The 21,773-nt window shown below is 36.6% G+C and overlaps 1 protein-coding gene across 2 annotated transcripts; it reads left to right on the forward strand.

The window, feature by feature from the left end:
• Positions 1-5,086: 5,086 nt before the first annotated feature.
• GRSF1 (G-rich RNA sequence binding factor 1) lies at positions 5,087-19,370 on the forward strand. 2 transcript variants are annotated; one of them, XM_016132935.2, is made up of 10 exons: positions 5,087-5,533; positions 7,906-8,062; positions 9,087-9,242; positions 9,624-9,767; positions 10,419-10,554; positions 14,224-14,408; positions 15,192-15,313; positions 16,449-16,584; positions 16,964-17,039; positions 18,026-19,370. In XM_016132935.2, exons 1-9 carry the CDS (start codon positions 5,180-5,182, stop codon positions 17,011-17,013), a joined length of 1,440 nt encoding a protein of 479 aa, XP_015988421.1. In that variant the 5' UTR covers positions 5,087-5,179; the 3' UTR covers positions 17,014-17,039; positions 18,026-19,370. The 2 variants fall into 2 exon arrangements, with proteins under 2 accessions (XP_015988421.1, XP_036083774.1); XM_036227881.1 differs by lacking the exon at positions 5,087-5,533 and adding an exon at positions 5,680-5,816.
• Positions 19,371-21,773: the final 2,403 nt, after the last annotated feature.

Below are 21,773 nucleotides of genomic sequence, written 5' to 3' on the forward strand. Positions count from 1 at the left end.
AATAGATACTTCCAAGATGTTTTTACAGTGAGGATTCTCATTCCTCTTATTTCCTTCAGACCAGTAGGGTTTATATCTGCCCTATACCCTAGGATATGCTTTAACAGGCCTCTTAGAAACTTAGCCTTTAGTGTGGTATTTTCTAATTCCATAGAATTTGTTTCCAAGGAAAATTTATTTTCTTGGGGAGGAAGCTGCCTTAAATCCTTAAATACATTTTTAACAAATAAATATTGAGGTGGTTATATGTCAATTATATTTCAATTTAAAAAATGCAGAGGCAGAATTAGAGGGGAGGGAAGAAACAATTAAAATATAAAACCATTTCCTATAAATAATACCTAAGAAAATAGTAAATCATCACTTACTAGGTTCTTTCTATGTGTCAGATACCTCACAACTCTATGTGGTATGGTAGTTAATATTATCTCTATTTTTATAATGTAGGAAAAGAACACAGAAAGATAATGACCAAAGTCACACAGACTGTGGATTTTATCAGTGTCCGATTCTTATGTTTTTCCTAATTAAGCTATATTGTTAAATAGAGGGGAAATTATTCTTCCAAATATCATAGCAAACTTACCTTTTCCTTTCATGCCTTCCCTCTGCTCTCACCTTAGCCTTTGTTTCTTGTGACACAGGATCTCATTTGTCTATTGTGCTTTTACTCTTAATTTAGGAACACATTTGCCTCAGAATATTCTTTCATAGCAGGTGTAAAACTTGTCAAAATCCCAAGTACATTGGAATTATCAAATTTAAAAATGATAAAACACTACACAGATCATTTTTGAAAGAATACACAAGAAACTGGTAACAGCTTCTGTCTCTGAGAACTGGATGACTAGAAGACAGTGGTTAGAAGCAAGCTAAACTCTTTGTGTGCATTAGAAGCAATATGTATGTGCGTGCACATGTATGTGCCTGGGTGTATATAATCTTGCATGATTTGAATTTTTAAAAAACATTATGTTCGTATATTTTAAAGACATGATTATTAATAATGATCCCTATTAAAGATTTCTGGGTTATTTTCTATCTTATGTGTCAGTTGATGCTCAGAACTGTGGTCTCTGGTTGCACAGTAGCTCTGGCCCTCCTAGGAAAAGCTAGGTCGTGAGATGTCTCAGTATCTGGCTGGTAAAAAATACTGCCACCTTATTTTTGTAAATATGGCCAGAGGATGCCATAGCCCATCATTCCACTTTCTAAATATTCTCAATGTGAGCTTTATAGAGTAGGACCAACTCAACATCCACAGAGAATTCTTTTGTGACTGCCTCATCTTTCCGGAGTAAGTCAATTTCTTGTAATGTTGACACTGCATTCCGAGAACTCCCTCAGGAATAGAGTTAAATTCCCATTTAAAAATATTTGTCATGGGGGAAAAATGGGCTATTAATTTTAAATAATCTTTTTATTTTTATTTAAATTGCTGTTTCTCGACAGTACATTTTATTTAAGTAACTAATCAGCTACTAGAGATCTATTTTAATATTAACAAGCTAACTTTAACAAGTAAAGAAGCTACAGTATTTAGAGGTTTGTTGATCTGATATGTATTCATCATAATTAGATACATTTCATTCCTTCACAGAAGGGTTTTCCAAATGCAATAGGAGAGACATAAAATTAGGTTAGCATGGACTTGTTAATAGTGAATATAGGCCAACTGATAAAGCTAACCCTAAGTAACACATCACTGCAACAAACAAATCTTTGAGCTTGTGGCTCCAGTAGATCACTTTTTCTTGTCGGGTAAATGAAGCAGTCATAGTGGCGATAAAATGCACCCTTTTGTCTTCCCTTGGGAGTAACTGGTAGCTCCAGTTGTTGAAGTTCTCTTGTATTTATTCAATGTAATAAACTTCTTCCTTTAATCTTGGATGATGAATAGCATCTTAATCACAGGTTACACAAATGGATACCATTTCTTTATGGTACTTGACTTCAATTCCTTTTCCTTTTGCCACCCTCGGTTTATTGACATCCATGGTTCATGATTTTTTTGTTTCTTTCAAATGCAAAGAAAGGCTGTAGAGTGGGACCCTTTCAGATGAACTCCACCTCACTGCATATCAGAAGTAAAGTATGTTCACCTCTAAGAATTGAGGGGCACAGACAATAAAATGAGTTCCTTCATATATTTATTAGTAATCAGTGTGCTCTTTGGAGCTCAGAAGGCTTCTTTTGAACATTCTTTCCTAGTGAAGGGAGATAGTTGTTGTCCTTCCTTCTCTTTCTGCTCCTGTAAATCTAGTGTTTCTTTCTGCCAATTTTAACTAGCTCTACCTTAGAAATTGTCAGAGAAGTAGGCTAAGCGCCTGTCAGTGCTACTCTGTATACAGTACTGTAATAAATGCTAAATGAGCATACTAGAATAATATACTTTGATTAATTAATTACGGAAAAGGTGGAGGAGCTCTCTCCTATTTAAAGCTAATCTCTGAACCTGAGCTTTGAATCCTATCTTCTTTCACCTTTCTAGGAACCCATACAGCAATCATGCCTATTTTCTCCTGGTTACTCAATTAAATATCACCTGAATCTTTACCCAGCATCACTTCAACATGCTCTAGTTTAATCCAAACGAAGCAAAAAACCCACCTTTAACTATACTTCCTTTACTGCCTTATCCTTTTTTTCACCTATGAAAACAAACTTTATTTTGCACTTCTATCCTAATTTCCTCATCTCTGCTTTATTCCAGGCTCTGCTATTCCTACCCCAAACAGGTATGGGTAAGGTTACTGAAGCCTTCCCATATCACTAAATCCAATACATTTTTCCTATTCTCATCTCACTTGATGAGTAAATACTTATCTTAGTAAGGACTTGACACTGTTGAATACTCCCTTTTTCCTTCCAGAAACACTGTTGCCTTTCTTTCATTTACTCTTAACTCTCTTGCTGCTCCTCTTTCTCTCCTGCAAGTCTATTTTCCTCTACAGCGCATTCGATGTTGTAGTATCTCAAGATTTATTTTTATGTCCTTTTTCCTCAGTTTAAACGTGGTCAAAGCAATCTCATCCAAAACAGCAGCTACATTTATACTAACACCACTCAAACATAAAATGGGGTATGAAGCAAATATACATATATACACACATTATATATATATATATAAATTTTCCCAGAGATGAAAATTTATCCCCATCGACCCCTCCCAACTCCAAATAACAATAACAGCACTATCCTCTCTAACCTAGCTTCCAATCCTGTTGATTCTACCTCCTAAAGAAATCTCTCAAATCTTCCCTCTTTTCTTCATCTCCATTGTCACACCATAGTCAAAAAGTCTCTTAATGTATTTTTTTTTTTTGGTCCAAGAGAGTCTTTTTATTTCCATAATAAAAATGTAGTGCTAAAGAGCACTAGTTAGAGTTATTTGGGTTTAAAATATTTAACACATTTTAAAACCTAGTGTCCCATAGTCATTAGTTTTAATTTACATAACTTGCTATTCTCTCTACATATAATCTAGACATATGTCTAAATATTATTTGATATTTAGTCTGTAATCCTATTATATATCATTGAATGCACAGGACATAGCACAGTGCCTAGAACACAAAAGCATTTAATGTGTTTGTTTGATGAATAATTTTTCAAAGTTAGTTTCTTTTCTTATATTCCCCCAGTCACCTCTGAGTATAAATTAAAGCTTTCCATGTTTTAACTTTATATGGTGACATAGTTACTAGATTTTCTCATGGTGATCACATTGTAGGCATATAAATGTTGAATCACTGAAGTACACCTGAAAGTAACATAAAATTGTCAGGTATACTTTAAAAACTTTCCATTTTAATACTTAGGTGTTAAGCCTGATTATAATTTGTAAGCTTTGCATTCTATGTATTTAAGTTTCTAACCCATTCAGATTTATGGACCATGACTTCAGCTTTTAAGAAAATGAAGGCATGAGTAAATATGGGCAGAATCCCTACCAAATCCACAAATCGTGATTTATAGTGATCATCTGTTCAGAAGGGCTAACCCATTTTCCTTCTTGAAAGGGAGATTTAAGGGGAAAAAAATCTCTAGGATTTCTAAATCTCCCAAATGATAAGTCCCCTTCTCTTCGATACTCCAGGTCCACACAACCAAGCCAATCAGATATTCCTTTTATGGTGAGGCAAGGGTTTTTTGGAAAATACTGAGTTTTCCTTTCCATAAAAGCAGGCCAGAGTAAACAACTCCGACTATAAATGCAATAATCTTAAATACTTCAAAAAACGTATCTGAATGTCATTTTTTAAAAAGTCCTTATCAGTTTAAGATGAATACTGAAATAGTGCTTGCATAATCCTTGGGGTTTGCTTTAAAATAGTCCAGCAAAAAAAAAAAAAAAAAAAAAAAAAAAAGTTTGGGCGGTGATGGTGGACATAGAGGAAAGATTTTAAAAATGTTTACATTTTCTGAATTCTGTAACTCTATTAAACTTTTGATAATTTCCATATTAAAAAAAGTTTTAAAATTTAGCTTTTTCTATTTTTCACTATCATTACTTCTTTACTTGATAATCGAGATGGGTTCTGGGCACGGGAGGAGGAAAGCTGCACAACCATTTCTTTTTCCAGCCTCTGCCTGTCCACTTGTGAATACACTAACTTATTAAGGGAGGCTTTATCTGTTATATACATGTATAATCAGCATAAAAGTATCTACTTGTTTCATTTTAAAAGAAAGTTGGACTTTCTCACATATCTCAAGTTTGGGAGCTACTAAACCTCTTTTTATAAGCAGAGCATCACAATTCCTTCCAGAAACAGACGTTTTGCCCCTCGCGTCACGCGCTCCGTGGGGAGAGTAGCCGGCGTCGGTAGACCAGCGTTCCCGGTCTGGGCTGTCTCCAAAGCAGGAAGGCCGTTGCCTCAGCCTCTCCTGGCCTCAGTTTCCTCCGAGGGAAAGGCGGGGGAAGAGGGGAGGGAGGCGGGCGCCGGGGGGCGCTGTGCGAAGGCTCCACCGCCCCTGCCTCGGCCCGCGGGCAGCCCCGCCCCGAGGGCGGAGACCGGGCGGAGTCCCGCTCTCTCCACCTCCTCCCGCCTCGCTGCCGCCTTGGGTGCCGGTGGCGCATGTGCCTGGTGCCCTGTTCCCGGCCCTGGATTTCACTTCCTCTCCGCTCGCGCTGCAGTCGCAGCCGCCTACAGGGCCCACGCCGCCTCCGGGGTCCATGGCCGGGACGCGCTGGGTGCTCGGGGCGCTGCTCCGGGGTTGCGGCTGCAACTGCAGCAGCTGCCGGCGCACGGGCGCCGCCTGCCTGCCCTTCTACCCGGCCGCCAGCTCGTTCCCTTCGGGCGTCTCGGGCCGCCGCCGCCTGCTGCTGCTGCTCGGGGCCGCCGCGGCCGCCGCCTCTCAGACGCGGGGCCTCCAGACTAGGCCTGCGCCCGCCGGAAGGCTGGCGGGGCCTCCCCGCGCGGCCACCTCCGCCGCCGCCGCGGCTGCCGCCTCTTACCCAGCCCTGCGCGCCCCTCTGCTGCCGCAGTCGCTGGCGGCGGCCGCGGGCCGGGCGCGGGGCTACAGCCAGGTACGCGGGCGCAGCAAGGGGCCGCGCGCGGGACCCTCCCCCGGCCGCGCGCACCTGTCTCCGCGCCGTTCCGCGCCCGCCTCGCGTGCGCGCCCGAGGATCCGCGGCATACGCCGCACCCCCACCCGCTCCCGCCCAGTCCTCCTATTGGGCCCCGGAACAAGGGACGCTCTCCCAGGCCTCGGTTCTTCTTGTTTTGTTCTCCTCTCGAGTATCTGGTCGGTTGGGCAGTGTAAGTGTGGCTGGGGGTGAATGTTGAGGCCTTGTTTCCTGCCGACCCATGGTAGGTTTTGTGAGACTGTTGACGCCCCCACCCCGCATCCCTGTGCTCCGCGGGCTGGTTGTGAATGAAGTTGGGAGGCCGGACTCCGTGGAGGGTTGGGAGTTTCCGTGCAGCCAGCGCACTAGGCCTGGGCGGCCCTCGGCACGCCTCGCGGCCCGCCGATGAGAAGGTTCACGCGCACAGCTTGCGTGGGCTGGGTTGCTGGGGAAGGAGGTTCGTCCCCAGCGCTCCCTTCTCTGTCGTGTCCATGGGGAAAAACGGGCTGCCCCAGTTTCCTGAAGGTCACCTCTGCACCTCCACTTTCTCTGGCTGAAGGTCCTTTAGGATCATGGGTCGCCGCGGATGGGGGAGGGGGGTCAAAAGGAGAGGACGTCTAGGATTGAGGCCATGATTCGGGGATCCAGGAATGAGTCTACAGATTTTCTTTTTCCCAAAAGACTTATTAAAGAACTCATTGCAAATATTTTGTGCCTTTGTAGGACGCTTTCTTTCTGCTTGTTAAGTGGCATCTGGGAAATGTCTCTGCACTTTTTGACTACCCAGTTCTGACTCCTTGGGTCAAATTTATCTTAATTCAATTTGTGTTTCTCCTTGAACTTAAGGAAACTGGGAGGATAAACAGTATGGCTGCTGTCTGCCAGTGCTGAGCTAATAGCTTTGAATCCTGGCCCAATACTTTCTACGGGCCCTTTCCTGTAAAAGCTTGCGATGCTTAGGGAATTCTGGGAAATTGGTGCAATGTTGCCTTTATTAAACTATCTCTAATAGCCTTTGTGAGCTGGCTACTTTTTTACTTGATTATTTTTTCTGTGAAGTTGACTTTAATATCTGTTAAGCCTCTACTAGTGTTGCACACTGTATACTTATCATTGACTTCGTAAAATTATATGTAAGCCTTCCTGAAAGTGATGGGAACATACACAGGAGTGAAGACTTTTTAGCCCAGTAGAGTGCGATACTGAGTTGTCTGTCCACATTAATTGTATTGATTGTTGCATTCTTATTAAATATGTATTTGACCTTTGCTAGAGGTTTACATTTATCATTGATTCTGTAAAATTAGAGGTGAGTCTTCATGTAAATGGTGGGATGGTATAAAAAAATCTCTTTCCTTAGCCCAGTAGACTACAAGTGTTAAGACCTGAGTTGTCTTTCCTGTTATGGTTGTGTTTGTTTGTAGCTTATTAAATTCTATTTTTTGCTTAGTTTTGTAAAATAGAGTTCTTTAGGTATGTTTCAGGATCCTGTTACCTCACACTACTGCTTTTGCTTTCTTGATCTTTCCCTCATTCAGTTGGTCTGACAGATTAATCTTTCCAAGTATCCTGCTGTCTTGTTGATTTACCCACTTCTAAATGTCTTTTGTTAATTCCCCTTTGCCTACCAGGTTAGGCGATACATTAAGCTTAACACTCAAGTCCTTCTGTTATAGGGTACCAAGTTCCTCTTGCCAGCTTATCTTCCTTGGCTCCTTATTGTACCCTACAGTTTAGCCAAATGGAATTATTGCTATTTTGCAAATGGGCATTTGTTCATACTGTTTCTTCCCCTCCCCTCCCAAACTGGAATGTCCTTTCCTCTATATATTATTGTCAGAAGTCTGTCCTTCCTTCAAGGCCCATCTCACATCATGTCTTCATTTTTCTTCTGTCAGTGCTATTTTGAATTCTTATAATCTAAATCATAATTATAACATTTAAGGTATCTTTATGCTTGTCAGTCTAGGTGGTAAATTTTTTGAGATGAGGCCCTAATACGGGGCACAGTGAGTAGGAGGCACTCACATGTTTGTCAGATTGAAGGGACCCCTCTTGTTCTGCCTTAACTAAAGCATTATTATTAGGTGTAATTTGGGACTGTTAAATTTCAAAACAAGTCCTGAATAAAATTTATGTCCTGCCAAACTGTTAAAATATACCTACTTGTTGCTTTGGGATGTACAATTTTAAGCCAAAACAGGATGAGTTAGACTTGTGAAGTTTACTTCTTGTCTCTGATATAGTAACTGTCCCCTAAGAATTACATCCAGAACGTTAGTTTGTAGAAATAAACATTTTCTAAGTAGATTGTCCTTCATTTCTCTCGGAAGGAGTCCAAAACTACTTACCTGGAAGAACTCCCACCTCTCCCTGAATATGAATTGGCTCCATCCAAGTTAGGAGGGGAAGTGGATGACGTTTATCTCATTCGAGCTCAAGGATTACCATGGTCGTGCACTGTAGAAGATGTGCTCAGCTTTTTCTCAGGTATATTTTATGTACTAAATATGTAATTTTGTCTGAGTACAAGATAATCCCACGAAATCCAAGGTAAGCTATGATGTAGACATCTTATTTGACGATTGGAAATTGTCTCATTCTGGCTGGTTATAGATGAATATCAAGTGACACTATGTGTACCATTTGTGATATATACCAGGTTTAAAGACTGAATGCAACAGAAAATGTAACCATTTTTCTCTGAAGTTTTAATACGCACATATCAAAAAAACCAAACTTGCTAGAGGAACTACGTTAGTGGAAATACATGTATGAGTAAACCTTTATGCAATATACACGTTTAGAATACAAGATCACTTAGTATCAAGTGACATGGTTCCCTTGATAACATGTTTGGAAGGTTTACATAGCTGTAGTTTTTAAGTTTCTGTATCTGACTGATTTTTAATTTTCCTTTTAAGAAGCTTTTAGAACATGCCATCTTAAATGCTGAAAAAATGATATGCCAACATATTAAGCACTTTAACGTGCATAACTTTGTGTAGGTCAAGCATTTTATAAAGCCATTTACATCTTCTATTTGCTCCCATTATAAGAAATCTGCGGTATGGGAATGTTTTCCTTGGTAATGAAAGGGGGAATAGTTAAATTATTGTAGCAAAATTATTCTTATAGGAGATATTTTACAGTTTTTCTGGTTATGGTTGTAACAAAAGAGGACACATGCATAAACCTAACCATATTTGAAACTGATAGCAGAAACTTTGGGAAGGACATAACATTTTTTATTTAGCCTCACCTGAATTGCTATTTAATGATCAGGGGTATCATAAACCTATGTGCTAAGGTTTGCTTATCTTTCTCATTCGGAACATTTTAGAGACTACCACCTTAATGGCATTTGGATGGCTTCAGTGATGGGAGTTTGTGCAAGAAATCTGACAGGCATTTTGGTTTCTGCTTTGTTTTGTTGTTGGAAGACTGCATTCTATGACTTGTATAATTGAGCTAAAAGTTTGATTCAGTTTTAATTTTGTTCACATACTTTTAGACTGCAGAATCCGCAATGGTGAGAATGGAATACACTTCCTTTTAAATAGAGATGGGAAACGAAGGGGTGATGCCTTAATTGAAATGGAGTCAGAGCAAGATGTGCAGAAAGCCTTAGAAAAGCACCGCATGTACATGGGGCAGCGGTATGTGGAAGGTACGTGAAGTCATGTGACTTCAGGATCGTTACATTAAACTGTTCTTTCCAAAGCAGTTTCATTTGATCCTTAACAATGGTAAAAGAGGTAGATATTATAAATGCACCCTTTTACAGGGTATGAAGATGGAGCACAAAGATTATCTCAGTTTCTTATTTATAAAAAGAAGATGTTGACCAAGTTTATATCACAAGTTGTGAGTGACACCTGGCATATAGTAAATATTTAATAAATGTTCTTTGTTATTCTTCAGGGAAGTATGTAAAAATTTAAAAATGCCAGTTTTTAAATTCTTAGATAACCCACCAAGTATGATTTTTTAAAAAAAATGCCTTCCTTTGTCATGTATATTTTGCATATCTTTTTGTGCCTTTTTGTAGTATATGAAATAAATAATGAAGATGTGGATGCCTTAATGAAGAACCTGCAGGTCAAATCTTCACCTGTGGCAAATGATGGCGTGGTTCGATTGAGAGGACTTCCTTATAGTTGCAATGAGAAAGACATTGTAGACTTCTTTGCAGGTGCTTTTTTGTTTTATGTTTGAAGACATATCTTCCCCCCCATTCTTTCCTTCTGTATCTTAATGTGAACTTTTTCCTAGGTAATTTGCATGCAATAATATTAGGTTCTTGAGGGGAGAACTCTCCACTTGGATTTCTGGTATTTATACATTAAATAAGTGTTTTGACTTATGCCACTGATCTTTGGGGGTGTCAGATTTCAAAATGATTCCATGTGGATTTATTTTACTATTGAGGAAAATATCTTCTCATATGAGTGGCCCATATTTGTCTAAGATAGTAGCAGTTTATATGATTTAAAAGCATTATTATCTATTTCTTAGGTATAAAATATACACCATTAGTAGTGATATTAGTCTAAACCTCTATTTTCCGTACTATATAATTAATGGCAAAAAAGAAAAGAGAATTATGTTTTAGATGGACTGTTGGACACTAAACATTGCGGAAATATAAATGTTGATGTTATTAGTCTTTTGGTATATAATAATTTTCTTACCATTTGGCAAGTATATAGTTTTGGGACTGGCAAAATCGCTCCCAAATTTTACTAATAAAGTAAAAAAAATTAATATGTGAATGAATGTGTCGATTTTAAGGATAAAAAAGTTTTTGTTAGCACTAATTTATAGTAAATTTTTTGTGTCCTAGGACTGAATATAGTAGACATTACTTTTGTGATGGACTTCAGAGGGAGAAGAAAAACAGGAGAAGCTTATGTACAGTTTGAAGAACCAGAAATGGCCAACCAGGCTCTGTTGAAACACAGGGAAGAAATTGGTAACCGGTGAGTGAAGCAGATACTAGAGATGCAGAAGTAGCATACATTGGGTCATATTGTTGAATATTGATCTAAACACATAAAAGTAGAAAGAAAGTATGATAAGCTGTCAAATGCCTACCACTTAGACTAACAAATTATTGACGTGTTATATTTGCAGCATCTGTTATTTCAGTATGCATTTTTTTTAAATATTATGTGATACCAATATTATCACATCTAACAAAGTTAGTAATAATTTCTTATCTAATACCAGTCTGTAATCACATTTTCTTAATTTTACCAAAAATATCTTTCTAAAGTTGGGTTTTTTCTTTTTCTTTTTCTTCTTCTTCTTCTTCTTCTTCTTCTTCTTCTTCTTTTTTTTTTTTGCACCAGACTCTAGACATGGTCCACGCATTGCATTTGATTGTTATGCCTACAGTTTTTTTTAAGTAGAGTAGATCTCCTTTTCCCTTATATTTTTTATTCCTTTCTTTTATTTTTTACCTAGCTTTATTGATGTATATGAGACAGTTAGTTGCTCATATTTACATTGTACAATTCAATGAGGTTTTTTTGCAATTATAGTTTGTATACAATAATATTCTTTTTAGTGGTACAGCGTAGTAATTAGAGATCTAACTCACGAAGTGGTCCCCCACTAAATCAGGTACCCTCTTCCCCCTTACATATTTTTTATAACATAGTTGACTATTTTCCTTATGCTACACTTTATATCTCTATGACTATTTTGTATCTATCCATTTGTACTTCCTAATCCTTTTGCCCTTTTTCACTGTCTCTCCCAAATCCCCTCCCATCTGGTAACCCTCAGAATATTTGTATTTATGAGTTTGTTTCTGTTTTTGTTGTTTATTTTGTTCTTTAGGTTCCACATATACATGAAATATGCGATACTTTACTTTATCTGACTTCAGCATAGTACCCTCAGGTCCACCAAGGCAATGTCTTTTTCCATCCCCTTCCTTTTAATCTGAAGTGAGTCTCTCAAAGGCAACATATGTAGGGGTCTTGTTTTCTTATTCATTCAGTCACTCCATCTTTTGATTGGAACACGTAACCCTTTTCCACTTGAGGTACTTGTTGAAATGAATGCAGTTATTACATTTTTTATTCATGTTTTTGATACATGCTTTTTCTTAAAGAAGTCCCTCCAGCATTTCCTGTTATCTTGGCTTGGTTTCGATAAATTCCTTTAGCTCTTTATCTGTCTTTAAACTCTAAATAATAGCTTTATTGGATAAAGTATTCTTGGTTATAGATGCTGGGTTTTCAACACTTTGAGTATTTTCTTCATCTCAGATAATGTGTTCTTCATTTCTGACTGGTCCCCTTTTATAATTTCTATTTCCATTTTTTTGTTTTTTATCTCTTTGTTAAAGTTCTTGCTGAGTTCACCTACACTTCCCTTAATTTCACTGAGCATCTTTATAACCAGTGTTTTGAGCTTTGCATCTGTGAGATTGTTTGATTCTATTTTTCCTTGATATGTGTTCTTTTCTTTCATATGGTTTCTGCTTCTTTGTCTTGCCATTTTGGCTGCTTTTCTGTGTCTGTTTCTGTGTCTAATCAAAGCTCCTAAGTCTTCTGGTCTTTTTTGTAGTAGGTGTCCAGCGGCACAGTCCTGAGAAGGATTCAGCTGCAGGCCAAGTTTACCCCCAGCCTGTGCCCCTGTTAAGATTCAGCAAGCAATCCACAGATGCTATGCTTATAGTTGCCTCAAGAAGCCATGCCAGAAACCTAGGTCAGCTGTCACTAATATGAGTCTTGGCGCTGCTCAACAAGGAGCACCTGACTCGCTGCGGACGCACACCTGAGTGTGATTTGAGTGGGGCCGGGAGTTGGGGAAGGTGGAGTTTCAGGGAATTCTCTGGGCAGAGTGACCTCTGTTATCCAGTTAGATGACATCTCAGCTATGGCAGCACTGAGTTCGAACATTGGGAGGGAAGAGGGCTCAACAGAGGAACAGTGGGTACCATCAGCATTTCTGCCTGAGAGAAAGCCTCACAACCAGCTTTCACTCCGACAACTCAGTGTCACCCTGTAAGTCTCTGATGCCCCCCATAGCAACCGGGCACTAGTGCTTAGGGCGAGCAAGGCACTAGTGCTTAGAGCAAGCAGTCCATCACTGTGAAGGTCTGCTCATGGACACAGGCCCTATTAAGAGGCATCTGCAGCTGCCAGCTGCCACTGCACTTGCCTCTGTCCCACTCAGCCTCTGGGGACAGGGCAGCAGCCTTGTGTCTTTGCTCCCATGTACCTCTAACCGGTGCAGAGTGATTTCTTATTTCTCTCCATAGTTGTAGAGCTCTGTTCATCTAGACTAGACCCCCAGGCAACTCTGATTGCTCTTTGCTTCGTGTTTCCGTCTCATCTTTGATGTGGTCACAAGATGGACTAAGAGAAGCTTCTATCATTTATACCATTTTGCCCAGTCTTCTCCCCACTTTTAAAATGCTATTGGCTTTTTAAGAAATTGGATCAGTTGTCCTATACAGTGTCTGATGTTCTTTACTTATTGCTTCTTCATGGTTTCACTTGTTCCTTTGTACCTTTTATTATTTCTTGAAAACTGGACGTTACAGCTAAAGTCTTGAGTTTGTTCAGGTTAACATTTTGCTCTGGATGCTCTATAGGTGATGTTGTATACTGCACATCACATCACAATTGGATGCATGTTGTGATGGGTGTCTTCTTTTGTATTTTAATTTTAATTTTGGAGGAGTACTCAGAAGTGTCAAATTTTAATCCCTGCTGCTTTTTGCCTTTTTTACTTCTTCAAAGTTTAAAAAAGCAGAAAGCCATTCTAAAGCTATTGTTTTAGGATCTACTTATAGAATTTGTTCAAAGGTCTTTATTAAATTTTTAAAATTGAAAAAAGTATATGCAAAGCATCTTCCTTTCCAAATTTTCTTTCAACACTCTTTATGTTTTATCATGAATCTTGGAACACGTCGGTAATGATTTTATGTGAGAATGTAAAAGATACTGTACAAATTAATTCAATAAATAAAGTATTGCCCATCTGATTTTTATAAGGTTTTTAAATACAGATGATTTTTATAATTCAAGCTTAATAAAGTAATTTGGAAAAGCAGTGTTGAGAATGAGAAAACTGGATCCAGAAGCATTGATTGATAGCCCCACTGCCAAGCAGATAGCAAGTCAGAATTGACATTTAGTTTTTGAATTCTCATTAGACTCCTAGCAAAATTCTGGAGAAAATTAGCTACTTGCATACGGTGATTTTTAATATCTTATACAGATATGATTAATTTTCACAGAATTGAATCATGAGGTTTTAAGGTATTGTTAACCAACTCTGAAAAACAAACCTCTTCATACCAGATTAATTCTTTTCATACACACAATTAACCTTAGCATAGTTGTCCTTATGTAGCAAAATGGTAGAAAATATTGTTAAAATAATATGAAGAAAACCGTTATCTTGGGTGGTGAAGATTAAATCAGTGATCTGTTGAGAATTCTTTTTTTTTAATGGGCTAATAATATTTATATCCATTCTTACTTTTCTCCCCAACCTGTCATCTTGGGAAAGCTGTATTTTACAAGCTGTTGGAAATATTACATATGCATTTAGTTTTATTTTAAATGAATTCAGTGTGGTTACTTTGCACCTTTTGTGCCTGTTTACTTTTGCTTTGATGTTAGATACATAGAGATATTTCCAAGCAGAAGGAATGAAGTTCGAACTCATGTTGGTTCTCATAAGGGAAAGAAAATCACATCTTCTCCTACTGCTAAGTATATAACTGAGCCAGAAGTGGTCTTTGAAGAACACGAAGTAAATGAGGATATTCGACCAATGACTGCTTTTGAAAGTGAGAAGGAAATAGGTAAGGACCTGCCTCTCTTTGACACTCATTGGCTCTATCTTGTATTTTTGATATTTGTTAAAATATTTTTTATGACCATGTTGTACGAGATTGTAGGATTCTAGGACAAAGGAATTGAGTTATAAAAAGATTTAATATGTTTTTGAGTATAGTATGTACTTTGAATATAGTCAGAGGGGCTTAATTATTTCATAATGTTTTTAATCATTTTGTAGTTTCTATATCAAAAAGCTATGTGGCACAAATATAACGCAAGGAAGTAAAATGTCAACATTTAAACTAAGGTGAGAAAAGATGGGGGTAGAGCTCAGGATTGTTAACTGAAGGAGTTTTGTTTGACTCTAATTATTTCTTTAATTCCTAACTCCAAAGCAACATTCACACTCTTTGAAGTTTGATAATTCTTTTCAAACTGGTGCCCTAGGATTATTTCATTACCATATTTATTTATTTATTTATTTATTTACTTTTTAGTGCTTATAACCCAGAAAGTTTTCCTTGCCTTTATTTTTTCATCGATAATTTTTTCTTCTCTTTGTTGTGATAGAAAAATGTTCTTTTGTAATCTGGTAATGGGTTGAAACATTAAATCCTTATGGGTGTTTAGGTGATATAAGCTGGCAGAAATTTCAGATCTTTTGGCTTTTAAAATTAAAGCCCTTCTTTCTTCCTGGTTCAAGAGGAATTGAAGATTTTGACATAAAGGTCATACCTAATTGTAATTTGTTAATTTACGCTTGCGGCTTTTCCATTTTTGACAGTACTTTTTGTTCCACTTCTCAGAATTGCCTAAGGAGATGTCAGAAAAGCTTCCAGAGGCTGTTGATTTTGGAACTACGTCTTCACTACATTTTGTTCACATGAGAGGATTGCCTTTCCAAGCCAATGCCCAAGATATTATAAATGTGGGTGGCAGTAAGATATCCAGTCTCAATAGATTGGAACAAAAATTCTAAATTGAACTATATTTATTTGGGGAACGTAAAGAAGAAAATTCTGCGTTATCTTTGGACAGTAAGACAGCAGCATCTCCATGGTTGTGGCGGCTTCTTTTTTTTTTCTTTATCTGAGAAGTATGGGTTTTATTACATTTTAAGGTCAAATGTGTAATGGATAAGAGAATTTTATAGATGTAAAACAATGTAAGTTTAATATTCAAAGTAAGAAATTTTGCTTTTTTTCTAAATTCATCCAACCCATTCAGTTTTGAGTTTAGGAAACTGAGACTCAGAAGGAATTTTTCACAGAGCAGTTATATACGAGACAAGAATCCAGTACTCCTAAATGCTGGAGCTTTCAGTAGAGCTTGTAGACTTGCTGCATCAAAATTCCCTAATTTTTGAGAAAAATAATTAAAAATATATTTTTATTTTGTAATGGATACTGGATGAACTGAAAAGATAAAACAAAGCCCTTACTGACTTTATGAACTTGTGGACATATACTTAAGGCAAATCTGAACGTAGGGTTTTCAGTTAGTAGTGGGGCCTCAGCATTGTCTTCATTATTTCAGAAAGTCTAATAAGTATCAGAGCTTTACCTAAATGAAAGTTGCAGTCATATTAAAGCATTACATTCTGTTGCTTTGGTTTGGAATGATAACCACTCAGTGTGGTAGCTTTGTTTATGTAGTGCTGAAGAAACTGGTTATCAGGTATGAATCTAATTAAAAAATGATAAAAATGAATTATTAAGAAATGAAGTGTATTTTATGGACAGTCTTTAGAAGTAGGAAGGATGTGTATGGGAGGTATAATAAAACTGGTCTTTGGTATAAAAAAAGTCGGGAACTGTTTGTATAGTATTTACAAATTCTTTGCGAACAGATATTTGAAATGAACGTTGAGTTCTAAGAAAATCAGAAAAGCCAGAAGAGATGGTAGATATATAATTTACTTTGTTGCTTAAAGAGGTTTCCTAAAAACAAATTTATTTAGTGTATGAATCAAAGTCCGAAAGAAAAATGCAGAGCCACCAGACTTCTAGAAATTGGGCCTCGTGTGATTCTGTTCCTTTTGGCTTGCTTTGTTTGTCGTTTAGTTTTTTGCTCCACTGAAGCCTGTTAGAATCACTATGGAATACAGTTCCAGTGGGAAGGCCACTGGAGAAGCTGATGTGCACTTCGATACCCATGAGGATGCTGTCGCAGCTATGCTCAAGGATCGGTCCCATGTTCGTAAGTGCTGCCCATGGTTTTCATTGTCATTTTTGCTTGTCTGGCTTTGCTCACAAATGCCTTTTCTCTTTTGGATTTCGCCTAGAATATTTCCTTGGGAATATTGTACTCTCTCAGTACTAAAAATAAATGTAGAAAGGGTGAAAATTATATTATAATAAAAAGCATTTATTTGTCTGCTAATTAGCATATGTATTTCTCTCCAAAGTTCATTAGGATTTTTTAATTTTTGTTGTTTCTTATTTTAATTAGGAATAGGAATGGGCAAAGAGTTTGAGTTTCTTTCTGAACTAGAAGAAATATGGCTATAATATTAGTACAATATTATTTCTGCCTTTTCAACTTTTTGAAATAAATCCTTTTTTTTTGTCATCCTCAGAACATAGGTATATTGAATTGTTCCTGAATTCATGTCCAAAGGGAAAATAAGACTTCTAGGGACTCCAGATAATAAGGTAAATTTAAGAGATTCAGTTGTGGAAATTATTTTCAGTTGACAAATCAATCATTAGTTCACTAATTTGTAATATGGTAGAAACTGTTCTCTTTTTAATAGAGAGGAAACTAAGCATGGTAATTGAAGCATCAATATAAAGATGACATTTTCCTGAGAAATAAAATTTATTATGATAGTATAGTGGCTTTGAATATTTTCCCCATATACATTATTTTTTCATGTCTCAGCATTCTTCATTCTATATGCCTAAAAATAATTTTTTACTTTCAGTAGCTATAAATCATAGTACACTGGAAATGTGTCATGCATTAGCTTTTCTTCCTATAAAATTTAGACACATTTCCTTAGTTCTGAGATATTTTTAAGATGTTTAAAAATGATGCATTTGAAACCAAGGTGTACATACATTTAATGTACCACTGTTTCTTTTCCTAAAATGATGTTATGAAATCATAGGGTTAATTTATTTGTAACAAATCTTCTAAATATGTCTCAGTTTCCTTTCTTTTGACTCAGTGTTGTGTGGTGTCTTTTTTTCCCCCTTACAAAATCTTTTGATAACCTTACTGTATTTTTATATATTTTAACATTTTATTGTAATCATTTCTACGTGTAATGGTGCATTCCTTTGAGACACTTCACTGTAATGATTTCTTGAAAATACATGGGCCATTTCTTTACAATAGTTGTCATGGGCTATTTTGGGGTCTAAGTCCCACTATCTCATGATGTGAAATATTTATATTAGCTAAAATCTATGTAAAATATATTCTGGGCTCAGCTTTGAAAATCTCCTGTCTTCATACCACGCTGTAAATAATAATGCCTAACTAATACTCTTTATCTTAACTTAATCGATTTGTCAGAAAAGTTGCACGAAATCAGAAAGAAAAAAAAAGTTATTAAATTTATAATTTTAATGGTATGAGAATGTGTGCAACACTTTTTCATTATTAGTAAATATGCAATATTTTTTATTTTCAGGATGAAGCAAGATGCATTTCATTTCCACATCTTTCTTGGACATGGGATATAAAGTTTCAATTTTTAGCAGCAACTGCTAGAGAAAGGATTTTGGGATTTTTGGTTAATTGCTTATAAAAAATTTCCATAGTGGGCTGTTTAGAAAGAAAAGGGAAATATTCAGTTTGGGATTAAATAAACCACAAAATTTAAATTTTTGTTTAAACTGTCCAGGATCTGATTTAAAATCTGGTCTTTTATTTTATATGATTAAACAGTTTGTTTTCATAGAAGATGTGTTATCCAGTGTAAAGACTGCGTATTTTTATTTAGCACTGACCTTTAAAATATTTCTCCCGTTTTAAAAATGAATTTGTTTAAGAGCTCTGATATAAAACTCTCTATGGAATAAAATGCTGATTTATTTTAATCGAAAACTCACCAAAACAAGGAAGGGCTTCAGACCTTTGAACTATTATGATTTGGCAGAGTAGTTATAATTTTAGGTGTATTTGATGACTTGGGGGTAGGAATTAAAAAAAGTTAAAACAAAAAAGTAAGTACTACAGGTTAGTGTAAATAATTATTTGACTACAGGTTAGTGTAAATAATTATTTGACAGTTTCATATCTTCAGAAATGTTTTGCCTTTCTCACCCTTGTGCTAAAGGCGTTGAACATTAATGCCTGTATACTTGAAGAAATTCTAGTCTCGACTTAAAAGTTGTCTTAATATACCTCCCACACCTCTTTTTTGGTTTTGGGTAAATAGTAAGGGTGTTAGTCTCAAAATCTGTGAAGTGACATGTTAAACAGTCCCAAGTAGTAAGGACATTAATGGCTTCACTTGAATTTAAACCAGCTCTAGTTATCTCAGTCTACTCATCTGCTTTTTCAGCGGGGTAGCACATCCCATATTTTAGAACAAGTAGGGGTGCCTTGCTTAAATAAAAATAGTATTTAATGTATAATTGTGTGAAGGGTTCATGGATAAAGCTGTACTTCTGTCACATGACAGTACTTTCTGCTTTAATATTAAAACAGCTCGTTATTTAAATATTGGATAAAAATGGCTGGCTTCAAAATGTAGTCATTAATAAACTAATTTTATGTGCACCTGTATAGGAGAATCAACGTCCTGTATACTTTCTTTGCCTTGTTCCTGTTCTCAGGGTGACGACTGCTATGTAGTTACCAGGGGATGTAATGCTGATTCTTAAAATGAAATTAGCCCAGGTTTCTGAGAGGCAATATCTGGTAGAGAGATTATGTCTTCTCTCAACATATAACCATCTTTGATTAGCAGCTAAGATACAAAATCACTGTATTGTAAATAGTTAATAAATGAAGGCTTGTTTCAGGCTGAAGATTACCTAAAAGGATTTATTTTGGAGTGTGTGAATCAAATGAATATATTTTTATTAGATAAAGTCCTGGTATATTATTATAAGAGGAAATGATTAACTTTTAGTTCCATTTTTTATCATCTTACAAGAACATGATTTAATCAACCAGCTTGATAGCTTCAGTATTATTACTTAGATGGAAATGTGTTTTTATGTATGTGTGCTAAGCGATCAGAACTGGTGTGTCTGTAGCTGTATAATCTAAATTTACTCCTTTTAGCAGTAAATTTGCTGTGGGAAAAATCTGAAGGTCTACTGGGATTGGGGTTGGTGAGGAATTCATTTGCTTTTTATTTTAGAGTTGATGTTTCATTTATATATCTCTGGGAGAAGAATGAGAGCAAAAGCATTAAAAAGTCTAGTAGGTAAGCTTGAAGGGGTATGTCTTCTTACTACACTAGTGGCTGAGTTCTCAGTATAAAGGTGGCTGCCATTCTTGGGAAGTCATCTAATGAATTCATATACTTTTCTGTACTTCATTTAGTAAGTTATTGCTCATAATTTAAGCTAGTAAATGAATGGTTGCCGATAAAGCAAATATAGAAAGCACATAAAAGATAAAAGCAATCATTTATTTCTATTCAATCAAAAGACATATTTTCTTCCAAAATTTGATAAAACTGTGTTGTGTCATCATTTGCTATTGAAAGAAGTAATGACAGTGAGTTGTTTGTCTTTATAATCTTGTGGTAAAGCTATCAAAAATAGGATTGGATATGGCCAGGCTACCCATATCTAGTTTTAGGTAGCTACTTCTCAAAGAATTGCAAAGGAGAACTCTGATAAGTAGTGTGTATATACCACGGAGGAAATTGCTTAAGAGTGTAATCTAATCTGATATACTACTCACTGATAGCAAAGAATTAAGCAGAATTAGAGTATTTGTCCCTCTACTATGCCTAGGTGAATGAGGATTCTGCCAGCTGCGAAGGGAGACTGAGTCTGCTAGAGAGTGGAAGGTTCTAAATCCTTCTCACTACATCTTCAGTGCAGGAAGGAAGAAGCAGGAGACAGCCTGCTTCACTTCAATCTACATGACATTTTGAGGCAATGACCCTGCTTATTAGTCAACACACCCTGTTGGCATTCTCTGCCCTAAAGAGTCCTTATTAGCAGATTATCATTTGGAGATTTTTCTCTGCATTACATCCTATTCATTTTATAATTTAAAACATTCCATTGTTTTGAGAGAGTTCACTAAATTAAGTGAAAGGGTTCACATTCAATTGGTAGAACTTGTATTTTAGAGTAGAATGGTATATCTCAGCAGACATAATTTCCTAAGTAAAGGCAGGCCTAAATTCCAGGGCTTTGAAAAAAAATTGTTCTAATGTAGTAGGAATAGTTCTCACCCTACCCTCACACCCCAAATTCAGCAGATTAGAAAATAATCTCTGAAATTTGTAGGAAGAGAATAAAGTTCCTATTAACATTCATGTGTAGGAACTTTATTCTCTTCCTACAAATTTCAGAGATTATTTTCTAATCTGCTGAATTTGGGGAAGAGAATAAAGTTCCTATTAACATTCATGTGTAGGTTTTTGTGTATACATAATATTTCAACTAATTTGGGTAAATACCAAGGAACACGATTGCTGGATCATGTGGTAAGACTTTAGTTTTGTAAGAAACCTCCAAACTGTCTTCCAAGGTGGCTGTACCATTTTGCACTCCCAGCAGTGAGTGAGAGTTCCTGTAGCAAGTCATCCTTGCCAGAATTTGGTGGTGTCAGTGTTTTGAATGTTAGTTATCTTAGTAAGTGTGTCGCAGTATCTTGTTTTAATTTGCAATTCCATAGTGATGTAAGATGTTGAGCATCTTATGTGTTTATTTGAATCTGCATAATGTCTGTCGTGTGATCGCTTTTCAGATCTTTTGCCCACTTTTTTAATTGGGTGGTTTTCTTAATTGAATATTAGGAAGGGGATATTAGAAGATTTAGTTTGGTTCTTAAGCCATGATGATCTGAGAATAAATGAGTAATTTTATATTGTGTATATTTTTTGAAGGAAATAAGATTCTAGAAATACAAAAGGGAATACAGTGAACAGTGTCCCTTCCGTCCTGTACTTCAACCACTTAGATTCCCTTCTCAGGTAACCATGTCATCAGTTTCTAATGTAAACTTTCAGTGATATTAACTATAGATTAACAAATATAATATTTTCATTTCTTTTTAAAATATAAATGAGCATACTATACATACTGTCCTGTACCTTTTTTCCATTTACTACATCCTAAAGATCATTTTCCATCAGTATATAAAATCCTTTTTCATTTTTTTAAAAATGATTGTACAGTATGTGTGTATGCAGTGGAACCTGTCCCTTACTAATGAACATATAAATTGTTTCCAATCTTTTG

This window comes from Rousettus aegyptiacus, unplaced genomic scaffold, assembly GCF_014176215.1.
Source record: "Rousettus aegyptiacus isolate mRouAeg1 unplaced genomic scaffold, mRouAeg1.p scaffold_m13_p_10, whole genome shotgun sequence".
Classification (NCBI taxonomy): Eukaryota; Metazoa; Chordata; class Mammalia; order Chiroptera; family Pteropodidae; genus Rousettus; species Rousettus aegyptiacus.